At 39.9% G+C, this 18,757-nt stretch overlaps 1 protein-coding gene across 1 annotated transcript in view; it reads right to left on the bottom strand.

The window, feature by feature from the left end:
- Nucleotides 1-18,757, bottom strand: part of MTA1 (metastasis associated 1) — a 66,171-nt gene that overhangs the window by 12,796 nt on the left and 34,618 nt on the right. Inside the window, exons 10-15 of the mRNA XM_082483515.1 lie at nt 14,378-14,493; nt 13,304-13,455; nt 11,424-11,613; nt 10,962-11,051; nt 8,949-9,101; nt 7,859-7,894 (exon numbers count right to left, since the gene is read on the bottom strand). Coding sequence (XP_082339641.1) covers nt 7,859-7,894; nt 8,949-9,101; nt 10,962-11,051; nt 11,424-11,613; nt 13,304-13,455; nt 14,378-14,493 — 737 coding nt within the window. The remainder of the gene's footprint in view (nt 1-7,858; nt 7,895-8,948; nt 9,102-10,961; nt 11,052-11,423; nt 11,614-13,303; nt 13,456-14,377; nt 14,494-18,757) is intronic.

The raw sequence follows: 18,757 nt of genomic DNA, 5'->3' as shown, positions 1-18,757 counted from the left end.
GGGGGAACCACCTTTCAGTCAACCAACCTGTTTCTTTTCCAACAATCTCATATCATTTGAATCTAGGTTTGAATTCAGATTTGTTAAATTTAAAATGAGAGAATGCATATACTTCCTGCAGCAACTAGAGCACCACCCCAAGAGCATGCTGCGGGAGTAGGGAATAGTTGGCACCCGACAGCACAGAGGGGAGTGGGGGAATCTAATTTCCCCGATGGGAAGCAAACCAGAACATCTGGTCCCACTGGAAGCCTGAGAGTAGATGTGCACGCTCTTTGCTGATCCAGTCCCATTCCCCGTGAGTCCAGCGAGATCCTTAGCATCTGAATGGAAGCATTCAAAAATTACTCCCACAGCACAAATTCAGCCTGCTTTTTTGCCAGCTCCACACAATACACAACTGCCATTTCGAGAAGCAGGAGAGCCTAAACCCTCAGCAACGTGTGCAACATAGACTGGAGTGCAGGGATATTTCCATGAGGTTACTACAGCAGGCATCAAGAAGCTGCAGAATAAGCACCAACCCTGGCCACTTTTCTACCTGGGTAGAAATCTTCCAGTGCTTTTCCATGCCTGAACATACACACCATTGCCTGTATAATTAGACCATTTCATATTTTGGCACAAGAAGTCTGTACAGAGCTGACTCTAGTACCAAGGAGGAAGAGTAGCCAAGCTTCCAGCCACTGGACATAACTTGGAGTTGTTAAATTTGTATTTACTCGAGATTACTAACTCCAATCTTCAGCATATCCACCACACACAAACATAGGAATCCTTCATCTCATGTTAACATAACACATCTTTTCTTTTTTTTCTTTAAACCAATCAGGACATCAAGCAATTAAGTCACAGATGGTATTTTGTTTTTAACTTCTGTTTACCAAAGAGAAGTATCATGCAGAACATGCAATATGCAGTAACATTCATAAGCACATCTTCAGTCACAATGAACATACACTTCCACAACCAGCAGGTTTACTATACTAAAACACATTGCTTTCAAAACCCCATACACTCTTCATACGCATTTTCCTTTTTCCAAAAGTAATCTCCTCCTGGGATTCCATCCTTCCCAGCAGTAACAAAAACATCAACAGTACCACATTCATAAGCAAGCTAGAAAAAAATATAAGAATGCATGCACGAATGAGACTTGATGAACAAGGATTTCACTTCCAAGTTACTGGTTCACTTGAAGTAGAGTCTCTGTGTGTTGACATATACACACAAACAGTTTTTGCAAGCTTATAAGAATGCTTTAGTACCCGTCTTTTTCTTAAACTGCCAAGAGCGTGTTACCGCTGTGAGCGGATTGAGTGCCCACCTTCCGACAATCAAAGGCCATAAACTTTCAGGAATGTAAGTGCAACAAGCAGAACAGAGCATAAATTGGACCAAACACCACCTAGACTAATATTTTCTTAAAATTCTGTTGTACATAAAAACAATGTTAAAATTGCAATTTACTTACCTAAGTAAGTTCCTACCAAGATTGGCAAAGGAAAAGGAAAAAAAAGATTTAAGGTTAAAAAAAGGAAAGGTTCACATAGTTCAGAATACAGTAGTTCAGCCCCATGCAACAAATACAGAAACACAGACTGTTTTGGTTGTAATGAAACACAGAAGTGATCACAGTTGTCTGTTGGACAGATAAACCCAAGACAACATTAAACAAACAGTAACTCCAAATGAGAGATTCCACAAAGAGCTTTAATTTTGTATGAGTGAGTAGTGGTTCGTTACCCACCTCCTTCCACTAACCCCTGCACATTAACCTCATTGGATTTGGACAGTACTTCCTAAAATGCTTGGTCTAACAGTTCACATTAATTTGCTTCACTGGACCTCACAGATGATGTGTTTGTTCATGCAAAGCTGTACCTTCTGCTAAGAGTACTTAAAGAACCCTACTAACACTTTCTGGGAAGTGACATCCAACTACAATGAGTCAGTAGCTACCCTTGGATAAACACGTTGAGAATGGAGCTGCTATCTATCTTGGTGTTGAGTCAACAAATACTATCCACTTGCATTCCTAAAAAAGCACCATGGTATATTCTGGTCTGCCTGTAACACACTAAGTGGTTAAAAACAAGAAGCAAAAAACCCACTCACCTCACTGCTTTAGGATTTGCTGATCCAAACTACGTAAACCAGAAACCACTGAATTATTCACTGTTCTTAGAATTGGGAGTATTACATATCATATAGATATATAAATGTGTGTGCATATATATATATGAGGTATGTATCACATGCAGATTCCACTTAATTACAAGTTCAGGCTTTGTACTATCAGGGGCATTTGCAATTCTGCCCTTGCATTGTTATGCATTCATTTCCTCTCACATTAATTACACCTGCTCCCTACCACTGCCTTGGGATATGCACTCTCCTTACCCTCCAGTCAACATTTGCATCTGACTCCATACCATCCCTCATAAAGGAAATGGTTTTCACTAGTTGATCCATAGAGCATAATGCCCATCTCCTGATTTCATTTCCAGATCTTTCTTCATAACACCGAAAGAATCACAGTGTCACAGATAAGCTGAAGGCAAGCGAAAAAAGTTTCACTTAACATCTGAAAACAAAATCCTAAGTACAATTCTCAAAAATAATCTGTACTTTTGGCATATAATCTAAAGCAAGGAAGTTGCACAGGCACACGGTTCTTGGGGTCTCCAAAAAGCATCTCAAGCGACTTGTCCCAGCTATGCTGCCGCTGCCAGCCAGAAATAGTCAATCCTTTGAGAAGCACTGAACATTTTCTCTCTTGACAGTAATCAGCATTACACTGGTTTGGATATCAACAGCTGAAGCCAGGACTTTTCCGCAGTACCCCATGTATCACATTATTCGTCAAAGGACCAATACTCCCTGCTGTTTAGTCATTCCTGGATGGGCAGATTTCCTTTAGTAGGTTACCCTCAAACTTTGGAAGGGCAGACAGGGCCACTGCTGATAAAGACAGAACTTTATTGCAACTTATGCATACACGTAAGTCCAAATTTTCTGCAAGGTCTAAGTCAGACAGAAAAAAGTCTTTGAGATAAGTCTGGTCACCTACATAGCTGGTGCTAGAGAACTCCCTTGTATTCCCACCTGAACAGCTGTTTTTGACCAGGAGCACTATTTCCACTTTCATGCTCATCTCTTGATAATTAAATGAATGCCGTGCTAGGCTGATAAATGCTCCAGTTCTAGGAGTTCATTCACATTTCCTCAAAAGGTGAGAAACAATGAACCAGAACAAGTTAAATTAGACTGACATTCCATTTTGGTTTAGAAATCCCCAGCAGCAGAAGCAAGGTATTCCAACAGTTAATTAACCTCACTCAAAAATTTGCAGCTTGTTTCTAGCCAAAGTTTTTCTACTGTACCTTCTGGCTACTACAGCTCATTATTCCGTTCCCGGCTAGACTAAAAAGCCCTCTATTATTACACTTCTGCCGCTCCTGTCAGCAGAGACAAACATCTACAACTTCCACTTTGATAAAAGCATTTTCCATTATACAGAGTGTTTTCCAGTCCCTTCACTGTTTTCATGGCTCTTCTATAAACCCTCTCCAATTTTCAGCATTCGATCAGCTACCATTTTATCAATGCAAGTTTGTTGCTGGGAAAAGCCTTCCCTTTATTTCAGCTACTCATTCATGTTCTCTCTCTTTCTGCCAATTTTAGAGTACGTGATGACCCTGAAAAACAAATTTGATTAGATGAAAGCTAACACGGTATAAAAAGAGAGAGGAAAAAAATAAAAATCTAACAATGCTCCCTCCCTTCTCCCAGTAGGAATTTGCATAGACAAGTATCACATAGACCCCATACTGGATTTGCTGTAAGGAAAAAAGTAAACAGGGTCCAGAACATAAAACATGCTCTCTCTGTTCTCTCTAGAGGAAGTTTCATGGCAAATATTGTGAGTCAAGCTCGAGGACACTAATGAAAATGCAATAAACTAATAATTAATTTTTTAATATCTCACTGTATTTGACAGCTTATGAGACTCCATGTACTTTTCATGCTCCAAAAATAGGATTCTGCAGGAATTTGTCCATGCTAATCTAATAATGAGGGAAAGCTGGGAAGGGTACTGTATGCCTAATGATGCCTCCAATGCAATTTAAAGAAGAAGAAAACAAAATAGATGAAAGGACTACACCCTTCTTATAAAATAGAGTGGAAGTAGTGAGGAGAGATAGGATTAAGAATATTTTCCTGTTCTTGCAATTCAAGCACCAGTTGAAGCTCTAGATGCCTGGCCAGACAAATCATATTCGAAGCTTGAAAAGGTTCAGCTCTCTAGGGTTAAGCAGGGATGATTCAGAAATAGAAAAGTTAAAGATACTTAGCTGGAGTTAAAGTAGCAAGAGAAAAAACAAACAAAGAACAAATTTGCAAAGGAAGAATCTTTAAGTTCAGCAATTTCCAACACTTCCACAATTAGTTTTAACTAGTTCTGGCCACAGCCCACTAACAACAGCCTGCTTTTCTTTTCCTCCTTGATCTCTCACAGCCAAGGTTCCCCTTTTCCCAGCCTTTCCTTACTTCCCATTACTACCTCTCTTCACACAGAGTTCAACGTGATCAACCCACATCTGCCCACAGACTAGGTGGTCTTCCATCTCCAACCCCTCCCCTCTCAGTCATTGTTTGGACACGTTTAGGAAAAGCATTTCCATTTACACAGAAACATTCATCAAAGCACTTCGCTGATTAACTTTTCTGAGGGCTGAATTTTAACTACTGACCACCCATTGTCCTAAATACCAAGGGGTGGTAAAGCCTCAGATGAAAATCCTCCAGCAGTGCTGCCTGAAGAACACCTAAAAACCTACATGAGCAGTTCAATTTTCAGCAATGTTAAACAGCCTAAATCTAAACAAAGGCAGCAGGTGCTATGGGAATTTATATGCCTTAGAAATCTGACCACCTATATATACACGTATAAACATGGATCTTAATGCTTTATGCTAAGCAAAATACAAGCTGCTACTTGGCTCATACCCTGCAAAACAATTTCTTTATTTTATATTGCTTTACAATCTGGCCATGAGGAAAGCCTTACAAATTCATCACATGCAATCAGCTCAGAAACCAGCCATAATTTACAGTATTACATACTTTTCCCCATGAGTTTGGAAGTAACAAAAGCCTTTTGGTGCTGAGTTATCACCAGCAAAGAGACTTCAACTCAAGCCCACCGTAATAGCTGTTCAGTATAACAGGTCAGAGACTTTGACAGTGATTTGTCCAACCGTAAGATATCTTCCAGGTGCCACCAACAGAGCACATCAGCAGGAACCAGAAAAACCCTGGATAATTCATGTAACATTGCAGTAGGTCAACATCTCCTTGAAAACTATTTCAACATAGGTGGACGAAGTGTCTTCCTGCACCTAAATTTGTGCAGAAATATTTTCAACCTCTCCGTGCAGTCATCATCTTAACACCAGCTTTTCTTTACAGTACACTCCTACAATAAGCTAAACCAGCCAGTGCGCCACCATGTATCGCTAAGGGGAGAGGGAAAATAAAAACAACACAGAAACTCTCACAATTTCCCATAGTATCAATAGGAGCTATGTAAATGAAGAATCTGACTGGTTATAACAATTCAGTTTTACTCTTATCGATCTTTTTCTTCTTTTATAGATCAGTCATAATAAAAAAAAAAAAAATCAGTCATTCTGGATAGCTGGGTTTACTTCAGTCCTTTTATACTAACTCACTGGCTCCTTAATTCTGGTCACAAGGCTTCACTCTCACTGCCGTTCACCCCTTCTTCACAATGGTTCCAACTTGTGCTCTTCCTCTCCTCTGACCTCCTCCTCTCCCTTCCCACCAGCAGTCCCCCACACTAATAAGCCTGTTAAGACTCCATCCAGAGTCAAGGAGAAATCTCATAACCACATTCACAGTTCTGGCACGGCACAGGAAACTGGCATTAGCCATACCTAGAGCCAGCAAAGATTACCAGCTCACATACAAGGCAACTGGGAACCAGTGCTAAGTGGGACCGGCACACAAACTGTCTACAGGCCAGAAACAGATCCACCAAACTTCCACCATCTGTTTCTCTGTGCCCAGCAGATCTTGATCTAAGTTCTTTAAACCTTGTTTCCTTGCAGGTGGTTCCCTTCCCTCTCTATCTTGGCAAAGTTTCCAGCAACCCAGGGTCAGAAAGTATTCCAGATGTCAAAATTGCAGCATGACGAACAACTTCCATTCACAAATAAATCTCAAGCAACAAGTTTAAGCTGAACTGCTCAGAAGAATATCCAGTTAACACTCACTACCCCAGCAGGTAAACAGATTCTGGGACTGAATCGTACTCTGCTACCTAGCAGTTGTAGGAGCAAATACTACAAGTATTTCAGTGGCTGGCTGAGAACAGACAGAGCAGATAAAGCAGCAGGTATTTGGTGAGAGCCAGCCCCTGCACAACTATGCACATATGCTTCAGAGAAACACGTATTTCGAGCAGCCTAAACAGGTACTTCACCAAAATCTTCTTTTCGCAAACTGCTCCAGCAACAGTTATGACTGAAATGTATCTAATCAAATATGTATACCAGCAGACGGATGTTTTAAAACACTAAAACATGAATCCTTCATTTCGAGTAAGGAAATGGTCTCAGGTTATCAAATCCAGTGCCCTACACAGAGAGAGCCTGAGGGAAGGGTTAGTTGTTCTTCCACTTCCCTCCTTTGGGCCACAACATCTCAGAGCTTCAGAAGCATGTCATCTGCTGAGTTACTCAGCAGTCCCCTTGCTGAGGAGGACATACATCAGGGAGAGCAGCATGCATGCCCATAAGCAGGCAGTCACTAGGAGCTGTGGAAATTCAGTGAGCTACTCTGCACCTACATCCCTCACTACTGGACGAAGCTTCCGAGAAAGCCAAACTGAACCAGTTAGCGGGGTTTTGTTATTCTTCCCAAAACACAAAAGTTAAAAGAGCACATTAAAAAAACCCTCAGCAACGCAATATCAAGGTATAAAATCCCAAAGAGAGCAAGACAGTAGAACAATCACTGTCCTCATTCTTATTGTATTCTCCACATGCACTTACATATGCATGCATGTAAATATTGATAACAGTCATCCACTGTCTCAGCCATTAAACACAAAGCTTAACATCAGAGCATGCAGTGTGGGCCATTTCATGGTAACATGAAAGCTTAAGGTTTTGTGTTTGCCTGTCTCACGATGACATTTGTATATCCTAACTATTCAAAATTGGTCTGTTCTATTGAATTTGTTTAAGTGACATCATAGGTACGCTTCCTGCATTATCACCCACTAAAGCTTCTGGGGTCTATTCAGTAGTCAGAACAGATTAATTTTTAGCCTGTGTAAATTTTGAAAACCATTTCTACTGCAAGTAGTGAACATGCAGACAGTCACTCACTGGTGAGACTGTCCACCCACAGTGGAAAATATAGAAGCTTGAACTTGGGACTCGATGTGAATACTGTCTTCTATTTCTTTTGGTTGAAGTGAATTTAAAGTAGTTCAAGACACATGAAACTTTGATTTCTTAAAAGTCAAACAGTGAAACAACACCTAGTTTCAAACCAACCATCACATCCTCAACTTGAGGAATTAGTAATCAATTCTGAACAAGGCACTTCATGTCTTCAGTACGTTGTACGACTTGTCATCTGCATGTGAAAAGCCTGGAAGGTGAGCAGCATAACCATGGGTGGAAATGGTTACCCAAGGAACACTTAGACATCAACACAGAAGGTGCACACAGACTCATTAGCCACAAAGCACAGACAAGCCAGCAGATGAAACTAAAATTTGCTCTCCTAGCATAAGCTGAGCGCAGCTTCAAGGTCTTACCCCTGCTAGGCATCAACAGGCGCTTCTTCATGTTGCCTGATAGAGCACAAGTGAACAGAAAAGAGAAAAACATCACATCAGCAACCTGAACAGCAGCAATTTGAAAAGTTCTTAATGTTAAACCACAAACAGTAAGATATCAAATGTTTGTAATTATATTTCAGATAGGCCATATATAAAATTAAAATTAAAGGTAAAAAAATAAGAAAGATTTTCTGTATCTCCCTCCCTGCTCAGAGTCACCGTTAAGCCAACTGTTCCTTTCCCCTGCTAAGGAGAACTACCCTCCGTGTTCTAACTCCCGTTAAGACTATTTGAACAAACCCCTTTATCTTCATCTGAGAGAAAGACTGCATTTTCTCTTCCCCAATGCTCTCAGGCAAGACCAACTCTTCAGAATAGAGCCCTGGAGTCTGTGCCAGGAACACCCTGCGTCTATCTCCCACTTCAAACACCTTCCCCTTGCCTTTGACTCTTGAGGAGATGAAGCCCAAACTCCACTGTACAGAGGTGCCGAGTGACAGGGCCAACAAAAGCAAATGCTCTGGTTCTGCGCAAGGCAGGAGCAGGTTTATGCCATGCCAGATCTGGCATGTCTGCCTCCCTCAGCTAAGCAGCAGCCTGCCTCTCTCAATGGCATGTAGCCTCTGGTAGATTTGCTGAAAGTTAGGTGATCCCCACGTTATGAAGCCACTTGAGAACTGCACAGCTACTACCTAGAGGCTAAAAAAAGCTATAAACCTCAAAAGAAAAAACAAAACGTCACTGGGAAAAGCTACTAAGGTTTTCTTCATATTGAAGTGAAGTTTTCCCCTCACTGTCCCATTTGCGAGGTTGGTAAAGCTAGGCAGCGCCACTCGCACAGTAGCTTTATGTGCATGCACCACTCAGTACACACCCCACGTCACACCCAGAAGGAGAAATGGGACAATTAATTTTTACAAAGGAAAAAATTAACAAGACTACCACCCCCCAAGAATAAGAAACTTTGAATTTATATAAAGGGCTATATTTTAAACAATCTCCTTGTATACTCAAGGGACAGAAGAAAAAGCCTACACAGACTATATACATTTTTAAAAATATTTACCATCCATTCCATTGTGTTGTTCATAACTTCTTTTTCCCAGGATAGTCGGGGACCCATTATTAATAACAGGTGTAAACTTAGCAGGAGTCAGATTGTTGAGAGAACTGGACAAGCTCTTTGCAGGATCTGGTTTCGGAGGGCATGGATGAGACTCTGTTGTGAAACAGCAAGGTGTTTTTTAATTAGTGTAGATACTGCAATTATAAATCTGAAAACAACCTACAAACTTCCAAGGTGACCAAGTATACCTCCCTTTATATACAAACTATCTCAGTCAATAATTTTGACTGAAGATTGCTATTTATATAAAGCATTTTAAGTATATTTAGGAATTCACCTCTACTGAAGATGTTAAAACCAATGTGATAATATTCACTGTAACATATCATTATCCTAAAATAAGAGTTGATAACAAAAGCACTTTGTATCTATTTCCAAAACACTATTCTCTGACAATTTGAGATCATTTGGAGGCTGCTCTGTATTAAAAGCCATCTTTGGGCAGTCATGCAACATCCTTAAACTCTGAGGAAATTACAAATTTGCCAGTTTTGCAAGGTTTGTAAAATAAGATAATTTCTAAACTGACCAAACAAGTGAGGATTCAAAGCACCACCATAAAGAACACACAAAGAGTCTGAATTCAAACTTCTGGCTGAGGCAGAGATCAAGCACACACTGTTCAACTGAAAAGATTTTGAGAAAGTTACAAGCAACAGCAAATAGGAGCTTCAACCAAGTTTTTCTCTTGCAGCGCCAGCAGCCATGTAACATATAAGTTAAAGTACACCGCACACAACACCTCCAAAAATACATTCTCAACAGTCCATCAGCATCCCTCCATTTCTTTCAGTCTCTTCTCCCAGCCCAACAGCCAAATGGAGACCCTGACAGAGTGCTAATGAAATCTCAAAACCTACTGCTACATTCTGTACAACTATTAAAAGTAGGATTTTATTCAACAGCAAAGCTTCTCCCTTTATTTGGTTGCACTATACATAACCAAAGGTTTCTCAGTCTGTGTATCTCATTAGTATACAGTAGAAGTACAACACTCGGAGAAGCAGTAAATATTTAATAAACCCTGAGCCTTACAATATTTAATCAACAAAAGTGTTCAAAGAAACATAATATCAACCCCAGTGTTTCTTAGCAAAGTAAAAAGGCAATCAATTTCCTTGTTAATCTGGAAGCCTTCAAAGTACCGCTGTCCAAACTAGCTTTCTGTGGTTAGACTCACATTAGACTGCCGAAACAACCTGAGACATGTCTTCAGGGTATCTCTAGCACCTGGCAGCACTAGGGAAAATGATTTCGCACTCATTTGTAGTCAGAGCTGGCATGTCACGTAGCTGGCCTCTTCCAGCACCTACAACTTACACCAACGTCCTGGACAGAGCTACTCAGTACTCCCCCACAGATCAGATGACAAGGTCCAAGTCCTCACGAAAATCATTAAAAAAAAAAAACAAAAACCAAACAAACTCGAACCAAGAAGAAAGTAAAGAATGGAAATATAGTCCCCTTGCCTAGCTTAAGCACAGAACAGCGAGCAACTGATTCACAAGCTGTGGGACACAGCACTGTCCTAAACCCAAGAGGCTTCTTGGAACATCCAACTGTGAGAACTGCCTCCAGGCAGCCCAAAAATTGGAACAGTGGACTGATCAATTGTTCCCAAAACATTATGTTTGTGCCTCTATTAGCAGATGTTAATTTGTCCCCACATGCATCGAAGGCCAGGGCAAACACATTCCTCCCTTCACTTGACAAAGTTTATGATATAGCTCTGTGAGCCCAGAGTAGACTGCTGAGCCACTAGGTCTGACAAATTAAGTAGGAAAAGGAAAAAGGAGAAGTTCATGGGAAGGTTTTCATGCTTTGTTTTTTGATCAAGAACTAGCATCTAAATCCAGAACAAAATGGAAAAAGAAATCATTAGAATTAGCTAGTAGGGTTTCTTGTTTGGTTGGGGGTTGTGTTTGGGGTTTTTACGTTTGGTGGTTTTAATACCTAAATACCGGAGTACTGCTTCTAAAGGCTTTCGAACCACTTGCTTTAATAGCAATGGATTTTCTGATGCCTCAGGTAAACGTGCTGTGCCTGTAAAATAAACAAAAGTAATTAGAGGGTAAATACACTTAGATACTTTAGCAAAACTAAATGAATGTCCTGAAAGAGCTTTCTAATCAAGAGGAATTTTACAGGTTGCAAGCATGTCTTGGCAACAGGACATAAATGCAGAATGCTAAATGTAATAGCCAACATGAATATTTTAAAACAAACAACTCATGCATTTTCAAAGTTATTTGTCTAGCCTACAATCAGTTAGAATGCTCTCCAAGTATAGCTAGATTTTGTGAAACCACTAGCTATGTGCAAGACAGTATCTCAAGAAGTTGCAACGCCAACTTTATAGGAAAGGAATTTCAAAGGGGTCCTTTACAAGTAGGTCCCAGCTACATCACCACTCACATTCTGCTTTGATTGCTGCGCTGTTAATAGGCAGATACGGATGTCTTGCAGCATGCCAAGGGCGCAAGATATCTCGACATAAACGTCTGGCAATTCTTGTCAGTTTTGTTGTATGGAGATAGAAAGCTTGTCGTGTCTTCATAGCAAACTTCGGGCTCCCACTGTTTCGTACTGGCACACCATGAGGACTCTAGAAAGAAAGAAAAATAAATATGGTTTCTAAAAAATAATTATTAGAAAGTATGATTTTAAAGAAGAGAAAGAATATCATATAAAATGACATTTAACTACTGATTCCCAGACATAAGAACAGAAACAGTATTACAGATGAAAATATTTTCGGCCCAGCTATTCCCCATTTCCCAAATCTTACCCACCAACATTTGAAAGTTTCTTCCAAAATATCTCAAAGGATAAAACAAAGGTAAACATTTTCTCTTCACAGGGAAGTATTTATTTCTGTGCTATCCCAAGTTTTGAAGTAGGGATCCAAAAGCCAGACCTAAAGAAGTTACCTGATGCTATCAGGTAACTGATATCTAACAACAGAAAGACTCTCAAACTTTGGGTGCTTAGAGTTACTATGGATATACAATGCAAACTCCTTATAACAAAGCATTTGTAAAAGAGTGAAAAATCAAAAAGTAGCTGTATGGCCAAAACATACATCACAAACTCACGTCCCAAAGCAAACTTACAGCATCCAAAAGGTTTTTGTCTCAAAGTTGCAAGAATTTCTGTTTTAATTCTTACTCTGAACTCAATGAATGCATTTACAGAGTTGTCAAATATTCACTGCATGTAATAAAGAACAATACTGAAAGACATTTATCTAATCTACTACAGAAAGCAAAAGCAGTATCTTCTTCATGAAAAGCAGCTAAGTCAACCAATAAAACCATGAAAGTAGTATCTTGCTATCTCAAACCTGCCCACAGTTCAAAAATAAGAGGAAATTTCAGTTTGGGAAGAACAAGACTTCCCCCTCTCTGACTATTTACATACTTTTTAATTAACAAACAAGAGGTATAAGGCTGATAAAACCTGGCAATTATCTCAGCAATTAGGCAGCTTCACAGGGCAAACAGAAGCCTGGAAAGGACAGAGGCTAGACAAAAGAAATACAATAGAAAGGGAATGATAGCAAACTCTAGGAGAGAGGAAAGAAATTAAGACTAAAGTTCAGTGTGCACTATTTTTCTGTACGCGTGATGCAGCTATTTTTTTTTACAATCAGCTCAACGTATGATGCTTCCAGACTGAACTTCCATGAAATTCAGAAAAATTCTGAGAATTTCAGTTTTTAAATAAAAGGGGAAAAATTAAACAGAATAAGCACATGCAATGCTTACTCAAACCTATCCAAAAGGAAGGAGGGTTAATTAAAAAAAACAGAATGAAGTAGAAAAACAAGATAAGGGATCTATAAAAAGCCACTAGCTATTCAGGGTATCTAATGTTAAATGTGCCTTGGGAAAGGGAACAGGTTTCAGGAAATAATGAATTCCTCTATGGAAAAAAACAAACAAAAAAGTCCTCTTCCCCCTACAGCAAAAATCATGGAAACCGAATACTAGAAACACTTGCTGGCATTTCAGTTTTTTCCATCTTCATTAAGTTAGCCCATGCATTTGATGGCTAGTTTGCTAAACAAATGTTGGGTTTTTTCTCAGGGCAGAACTTGGCAACAAATTACTGACAGCTGAAGTTAAGGTGCCAGCTTCTGCAAGACATGAAATACCAAACCCAAGAACAACAATGGAGGCTGAAGGCATTCATTTTGCTGTTAAATATTTAAGAACGGTGAACAATTATTTAGATATCATGGCATCTAGCTTTCCAGGCAACAGCACGGAGCAGTCTGCTTTGAAGACACCTACCAAATTATTGCGGTTTGGTCCTGGTCTCTCCCCATCTAACCGTGTTGGCATTTTCAAGCCACCGTATTTCTTCCAGTATGTCCAACAGGATGCACAGAGGCGACACTGCATGTTAGGGGGACCCCAAGAATACCACTGGTAAGACTGTGTGGCTAGAGATAACAAAGGTGGAAATTATATATATCTTCAAACAGGATCACTTTTCAGAGCTTATTCTCTTTAGAACTATCACAAAAGAAAACCCACACAAAGACAGCGCAAAGCTCAAACAGATCTTAGAAACCTGATGACGACTTCACTGTCATCCCCACTGTTACATGTGCTTGTGATTTCAGCAAAATTAATTACACATATAAAACCATTTTAAAACATGAACAGAAAAAACAACTAGTAGGATGGGAAAATTTCCAGCCAATGAAACAAAGTTCTCATTTTTGCAAGATGGGTAGATAACAATTTGCAGACCGTGTGAGAGGGAGGGGAGATTGTCTTCAGGAACTCCCTATACATTAATTTTTACAACTAAGGAACGTAAGATAAATCTGTGACTTGACTTCTCACACAGTCCTACACGCGAGCATCTCTAAAGGCTTCTCATAAAGGAAGACAACTATTAAGACTCAGTATATTAATACCAGGCAGCAGATCAAATACAAAGATATTACATATTTTGAAATCTAATCTACTAAAAAACTATGAAAAAATTGTCAACTTCACACCTTGGTGATTAAAGTCTTTGCTCAATAGCTACCTGCAATTACATAGGACACTTACTAACTACCCCCTTATGTAATTCATAATTGTATTTACCACTGTAACACCAGTTAACTCAAAAAAAAAAAAAAACCCCAAAAAAAAACAACAAACCACCACACCAAACCACCACCAAAACCCAAACCCACCCACTTAGCTTAAATGGTGCTAAGTCAAATTCTGTCCTCCCCACCCTTCCAAAGTCTTCTCTCCCATCTCCCCACCACAACACAGCTTTTACTTTACTGTTTGCAGTACTGCAAACAGTAAAGTACTGTTTGCTCACACTATGTACAACCGCCATACCGGTATGTCACTTACTATAACAGCTTTCACAGGCCCGTCCTGCTCCCGTGTTCTGTGCCTGTACTCCAGTACCATTTACCACTCCTGGTTTGACATTATTTACATTGATCTGGTTGGGGTTTGGCTTGTTACTTAAAACACAAAGCAAAAAGGAGGACAAACATTAATTGAGGCATGCAATTTCCTACATGACTTAAAAAAATATGGCCCAAAATATCTTAGGATTTAAATTTCGTTCGCTGTCTGGCTTCCAGAACAAGCTGTACTTACCAGCAGTCTGACTTCCATGAACAGACTGTCTCCAATAATATTTAAATAATGCCAATAATAAAAATAACTATAATAATTAGATGCCATTTTCAAGAGTTCAAACCCATTTAAATACAATAAACCAGTGAGGCCTGGTAGTATTGTACTCACTATCCCAGACATTCTAATCTAGGTGACAAAAAGATCTTATCTACAGTTCTCTCTCCATCCTCAACATGAGTGATATTTTACTTGAATCTCCAAAAAGAAGCCTTGGGGAAGGAGCAGTAGAGATAGATAGAGAAAGATTAACCTCTGCCTTATTCAGGGAAAGATAACCCTAGACTGCAGTCATAAATATTTCCACATTGTCTTACTGCAAAGGTTTGCATCATGTAGCCACCATTCGCACAAGCTCACCCAACACATCTAACAAAATCTTTGGACATGGCAATATACACAGCGATATTAATGAATATGAGCCTTCTGGCAAGTCTTAAACTATGGTCCGCACTTTTCTAAAAAGCATTTAGGTTTCTACTAAATGGAAAAAGTCTGAAAGCTTAACTTCTGCAGAGCAAGAAATGCATTGATGGCTGTCACTAATACATTCTAATATAACGACATCTGAATCACCCCAGCTCATCCATATACTCCCTTAAAAGTGTTGGGGGGGGGGGGGAGGAAGCTACTGCCAGGAGCTGAGAATGGAAGGGCAAATAAAACTTTGGCATAGAGCGCAGTATGGAATAGTACAAAATCTCTGCAGAGGAAGAGGTGTCAGAGGCAGAAAAGGAGGCGTTCAAAAAACCCTTGGCATAGGAGGGAACAAGGACAGAGAACTGATATTGCAGGGACAGGACTTCTGGGGAATGGGGAAGATGGAAGAAGTCACACAAGAAGCTTCAGAGAAGAACACACAAGGAGCTTATAAAACACGCAAGGACTCCCAGGTGCTGTTAGGAGCTCAGCTTATAGAAGCAACAAAAAGCAGGCACCCTTTAGAGGCAACTTCTGAACATAAGTCCAAATTGTAGTGCCGATTACATTTCCCTCATATTCCCTCTCACCTGAAGACTGAAGGGAGTGGGCGTATTCCTTTTATTTCCAACTAGTAAACCCATGATTTGAACCCACTTATTCAAGCAGAAATATCTTAAAATGGCTTTCTGAAAACACATTTTCTTACACATCAGTTGCACGCAGGAATCACAGCGATTTCAGTGACCCAGAATACTTATTACTTTTCACCCTGGCTAGCACTGCAACAACAGCATTGTGGGAATATGGCCAAATTAAATTTCTTTCTAATGGGGCATCAATATTGGGTTTCACATTCTCAGCAATGACCCCTGAAAGTAAAGGAGTTCCAAGTGACTGAATTCTGAAGACAACTGGCCCTTGCAGCACCAGAACAAACCCAAATGCTACTGGAAAGCTTACACTGCCCTGGAAGCCAGAAGGTCATCCTTCTCCTCATTTGAAAATGTCTGATCAGGTACTGAGATACAGAGCTCAGTAAAGTTCCATTTCTACAGAGACAAAATAGATTTGGCTGTGAATGACCTAGAAGAACCACACACACGTTGCATAAGGAGGTAAGAGAGTATTTGCCCAGCCTCAGAAAAACTTCAGATAGCATCTGATGGTGCTCCTTGCTGTAAAGTTCAGGGCCTTTCTGCAGAAAAGAAAGCTTAGGAGGCTACATGGCACCGAAACACTGTAAATAGTTCGTTCCTTCAGTACACTGAGGAGCCTGTATACAGTCCAAAAGAAGCAGAGAAGAGAAAAAAATACAGGCATTTAGATTAAGAAGCCTGATTAGATTTTCTTCTCCTTTTGCTTATTAATTTGCCCGGCTCTTACAAGGCTTAAAGTGTTTCAGGGTGCTTATCAGAATGGCACGAAGTTCTGACACCACAGATGGCAGGAGATCTGCAGACACATTTAACAAAGGAAAAGTTGAAAGAGGGTGCATTCATGCTACCCAGCATTTTCTCTGGGTTGTCACTATAGTAACCTGCTGCAAAAGAACTTTTGCCAATGATTCACTAGCAAACTCCATGTGCAAACATTACCAAGATGCTGTAAAACAAACAGCCCTCACAGATGCACGCTGTTACAAGCAGCGTTGCTCAATAGACAGAGCAAAAGACTGAAGTAAAGAAAACTAAGGTTCCACTCCAGGTCTTACGGCTCAACATCAGACACGTTGCTTCCTTTCTATACATTTATTTATCCTCTGAAAAATGCAGCAAAGGAGTCTTAAATCCATCAGTAAAGCATACAAAAAGGTTTGGGGTTTTGTGAGCAGCATGGCGGGAAGCCCTGATGTTTCTGGTTGTAAACGGTAAGCTGAGAACAAGACTGCACTCATTGGCATGCACATGATCATGTGCAGAAAGGAGGGCAATGGCCTGACACTCGTGTCCTCTCTACAACCCTCAGCAAACTTGTATTCCAAACACAAGTGAAAGGGATGTATGGGTGAGAGCTGATCACCAAATTGTCACACTGTAGTTACGGCAGTAACTTCACTTCAGGATTTTGGAACAGTACAACTAATGTAGCAGCAACAAGCACCAGAAAGTGTGCCATTCCAAAGCTAAGGGCAAGTTTCACAGGGGCAGTAACAATAAAATTTAGGCAGCTAATGTCTTCTTCATATGAGAAGCAAAAAGCTCTTAATTGTTGATGAGATGTTAATTAAACTTGTTTGATATTACCAAAGCCTGCTACAGCTATTAAAAAGAGAATTAGATGAATAACTGGATGAATCATTAGGCAATTAATGAAGCTGAAGTGAAAGATGCAAATAAGGTAGTGAGAATACTGATGGCGCGGTAAACTATCATTTCCAGTTCTTACATCAGGAATGGAAGTCTTTAAATGGGTTTCAATAATGCTGGAGCAGTCAGTTATACTAGAACAGGGATCACAAAGTGCAGATTTCTGTACTGTATTCTGCAGGAGATTAGTCTCAACCAAAGAGATTAAGGTGATAAAGCACATGCAGAAAGGCGGCACTGGAAGCCAGCCATCATGGACTGAAGCCCCTGCCCAAAAAACCCAATCTGAAGATAATCCTGAGCCCTGCAGAACACTGAAATCCCTTCACTATGTGACTAACTAGCATTTGACCCACAGCATAGAGACAAAATTTTAGTTAAACATAACTGTAAACTTAATACCATCAGTGAATGTTTCCTGTTATTCAGGAAACCATGGTGGTGCTAGATGTAACAGAACAATTAAGAAATAAGGCCTCAGAAATAAGAACAATTTTTAATCCTTTGTAAGGAACATTTATGCCACTTACCTCTAAGGCATCTAATCCAGACAACAGAGAGGTGAGTTCTCATCACAACTCTCCAGGCTACTGTAAATACCCAATTCTAAGAACAGGTCTAATGACTGGTAAACAATGCTTTTTGAAAATGAGAAGCTTTCTCCAACAAAATGCTGGAGATCGCCATTTTAACAAGTACAGCTACAAAAGAAAGAACAGCATTACACTTTTAATTTTTCCATGCTGCAGTGGACCTCTGCACAATTTAACAGTGAAGGAAAAAAAAGTCTTGTTCCTCAGGCAGAGGACAACTAAGAAACAGATAAAGAAATTATCTTCAGCTTGTTAAGCAGCCGCCCCTTGTAGTCATCCAGAACTTTGGCCTATTCCTCCAGTTTCCTTATTAGCTTAAAAAAAGAGGCAGGGTAGGGAGAATAATATTTCCTTACTTTATAAGTGTTGTGAGGTGCCATTTGCAGTTTTAAAAGTGCTTTGAGATTCTCAGATAAAATACTGTAAATAGAATGTATTAATTTAAATTTACAGATGTAAATTTAAAATTTATATTTTGGAGACTGAGGGCTGTATGGAGCACTTCTTTCTTCCCTTTGTGTTCTTATCCCTTCTGGTATCACTTAGATCAAAGCAAAAGAGAGAAAAGCCACGTAAAATTGTATGTCTCAGCCTTGATGATTTGCAGATAATCTAATCCCCAAAAGCATCAGCTATACAACCAGACCATCATCAAAAAGAAGGAAGTAATGAGTACTTATGATGCCCGTAAGATTTGTAAAACCAGAATATGACTTCCATGACAGCCTGAGGAGTATGTTTGGGTACACACTAGAAGAAAGAGA

This window comes from Vanellus vanellus, assembly GCF_965231255.1.
Source record: "Vanellus vanellus genome assembly, chromosome: 5".
NCBI lineage: Eukaryota > Metazoa > Chordata > Aves > Charadriiformes > Charadriidae > Vanellus > Vanellus vanellus.
The sequence above is the reverse complement of the archived record's forward strand: the minus strand, read 5'-3'. Positions and strand labels throughout refer to the sequence as shown.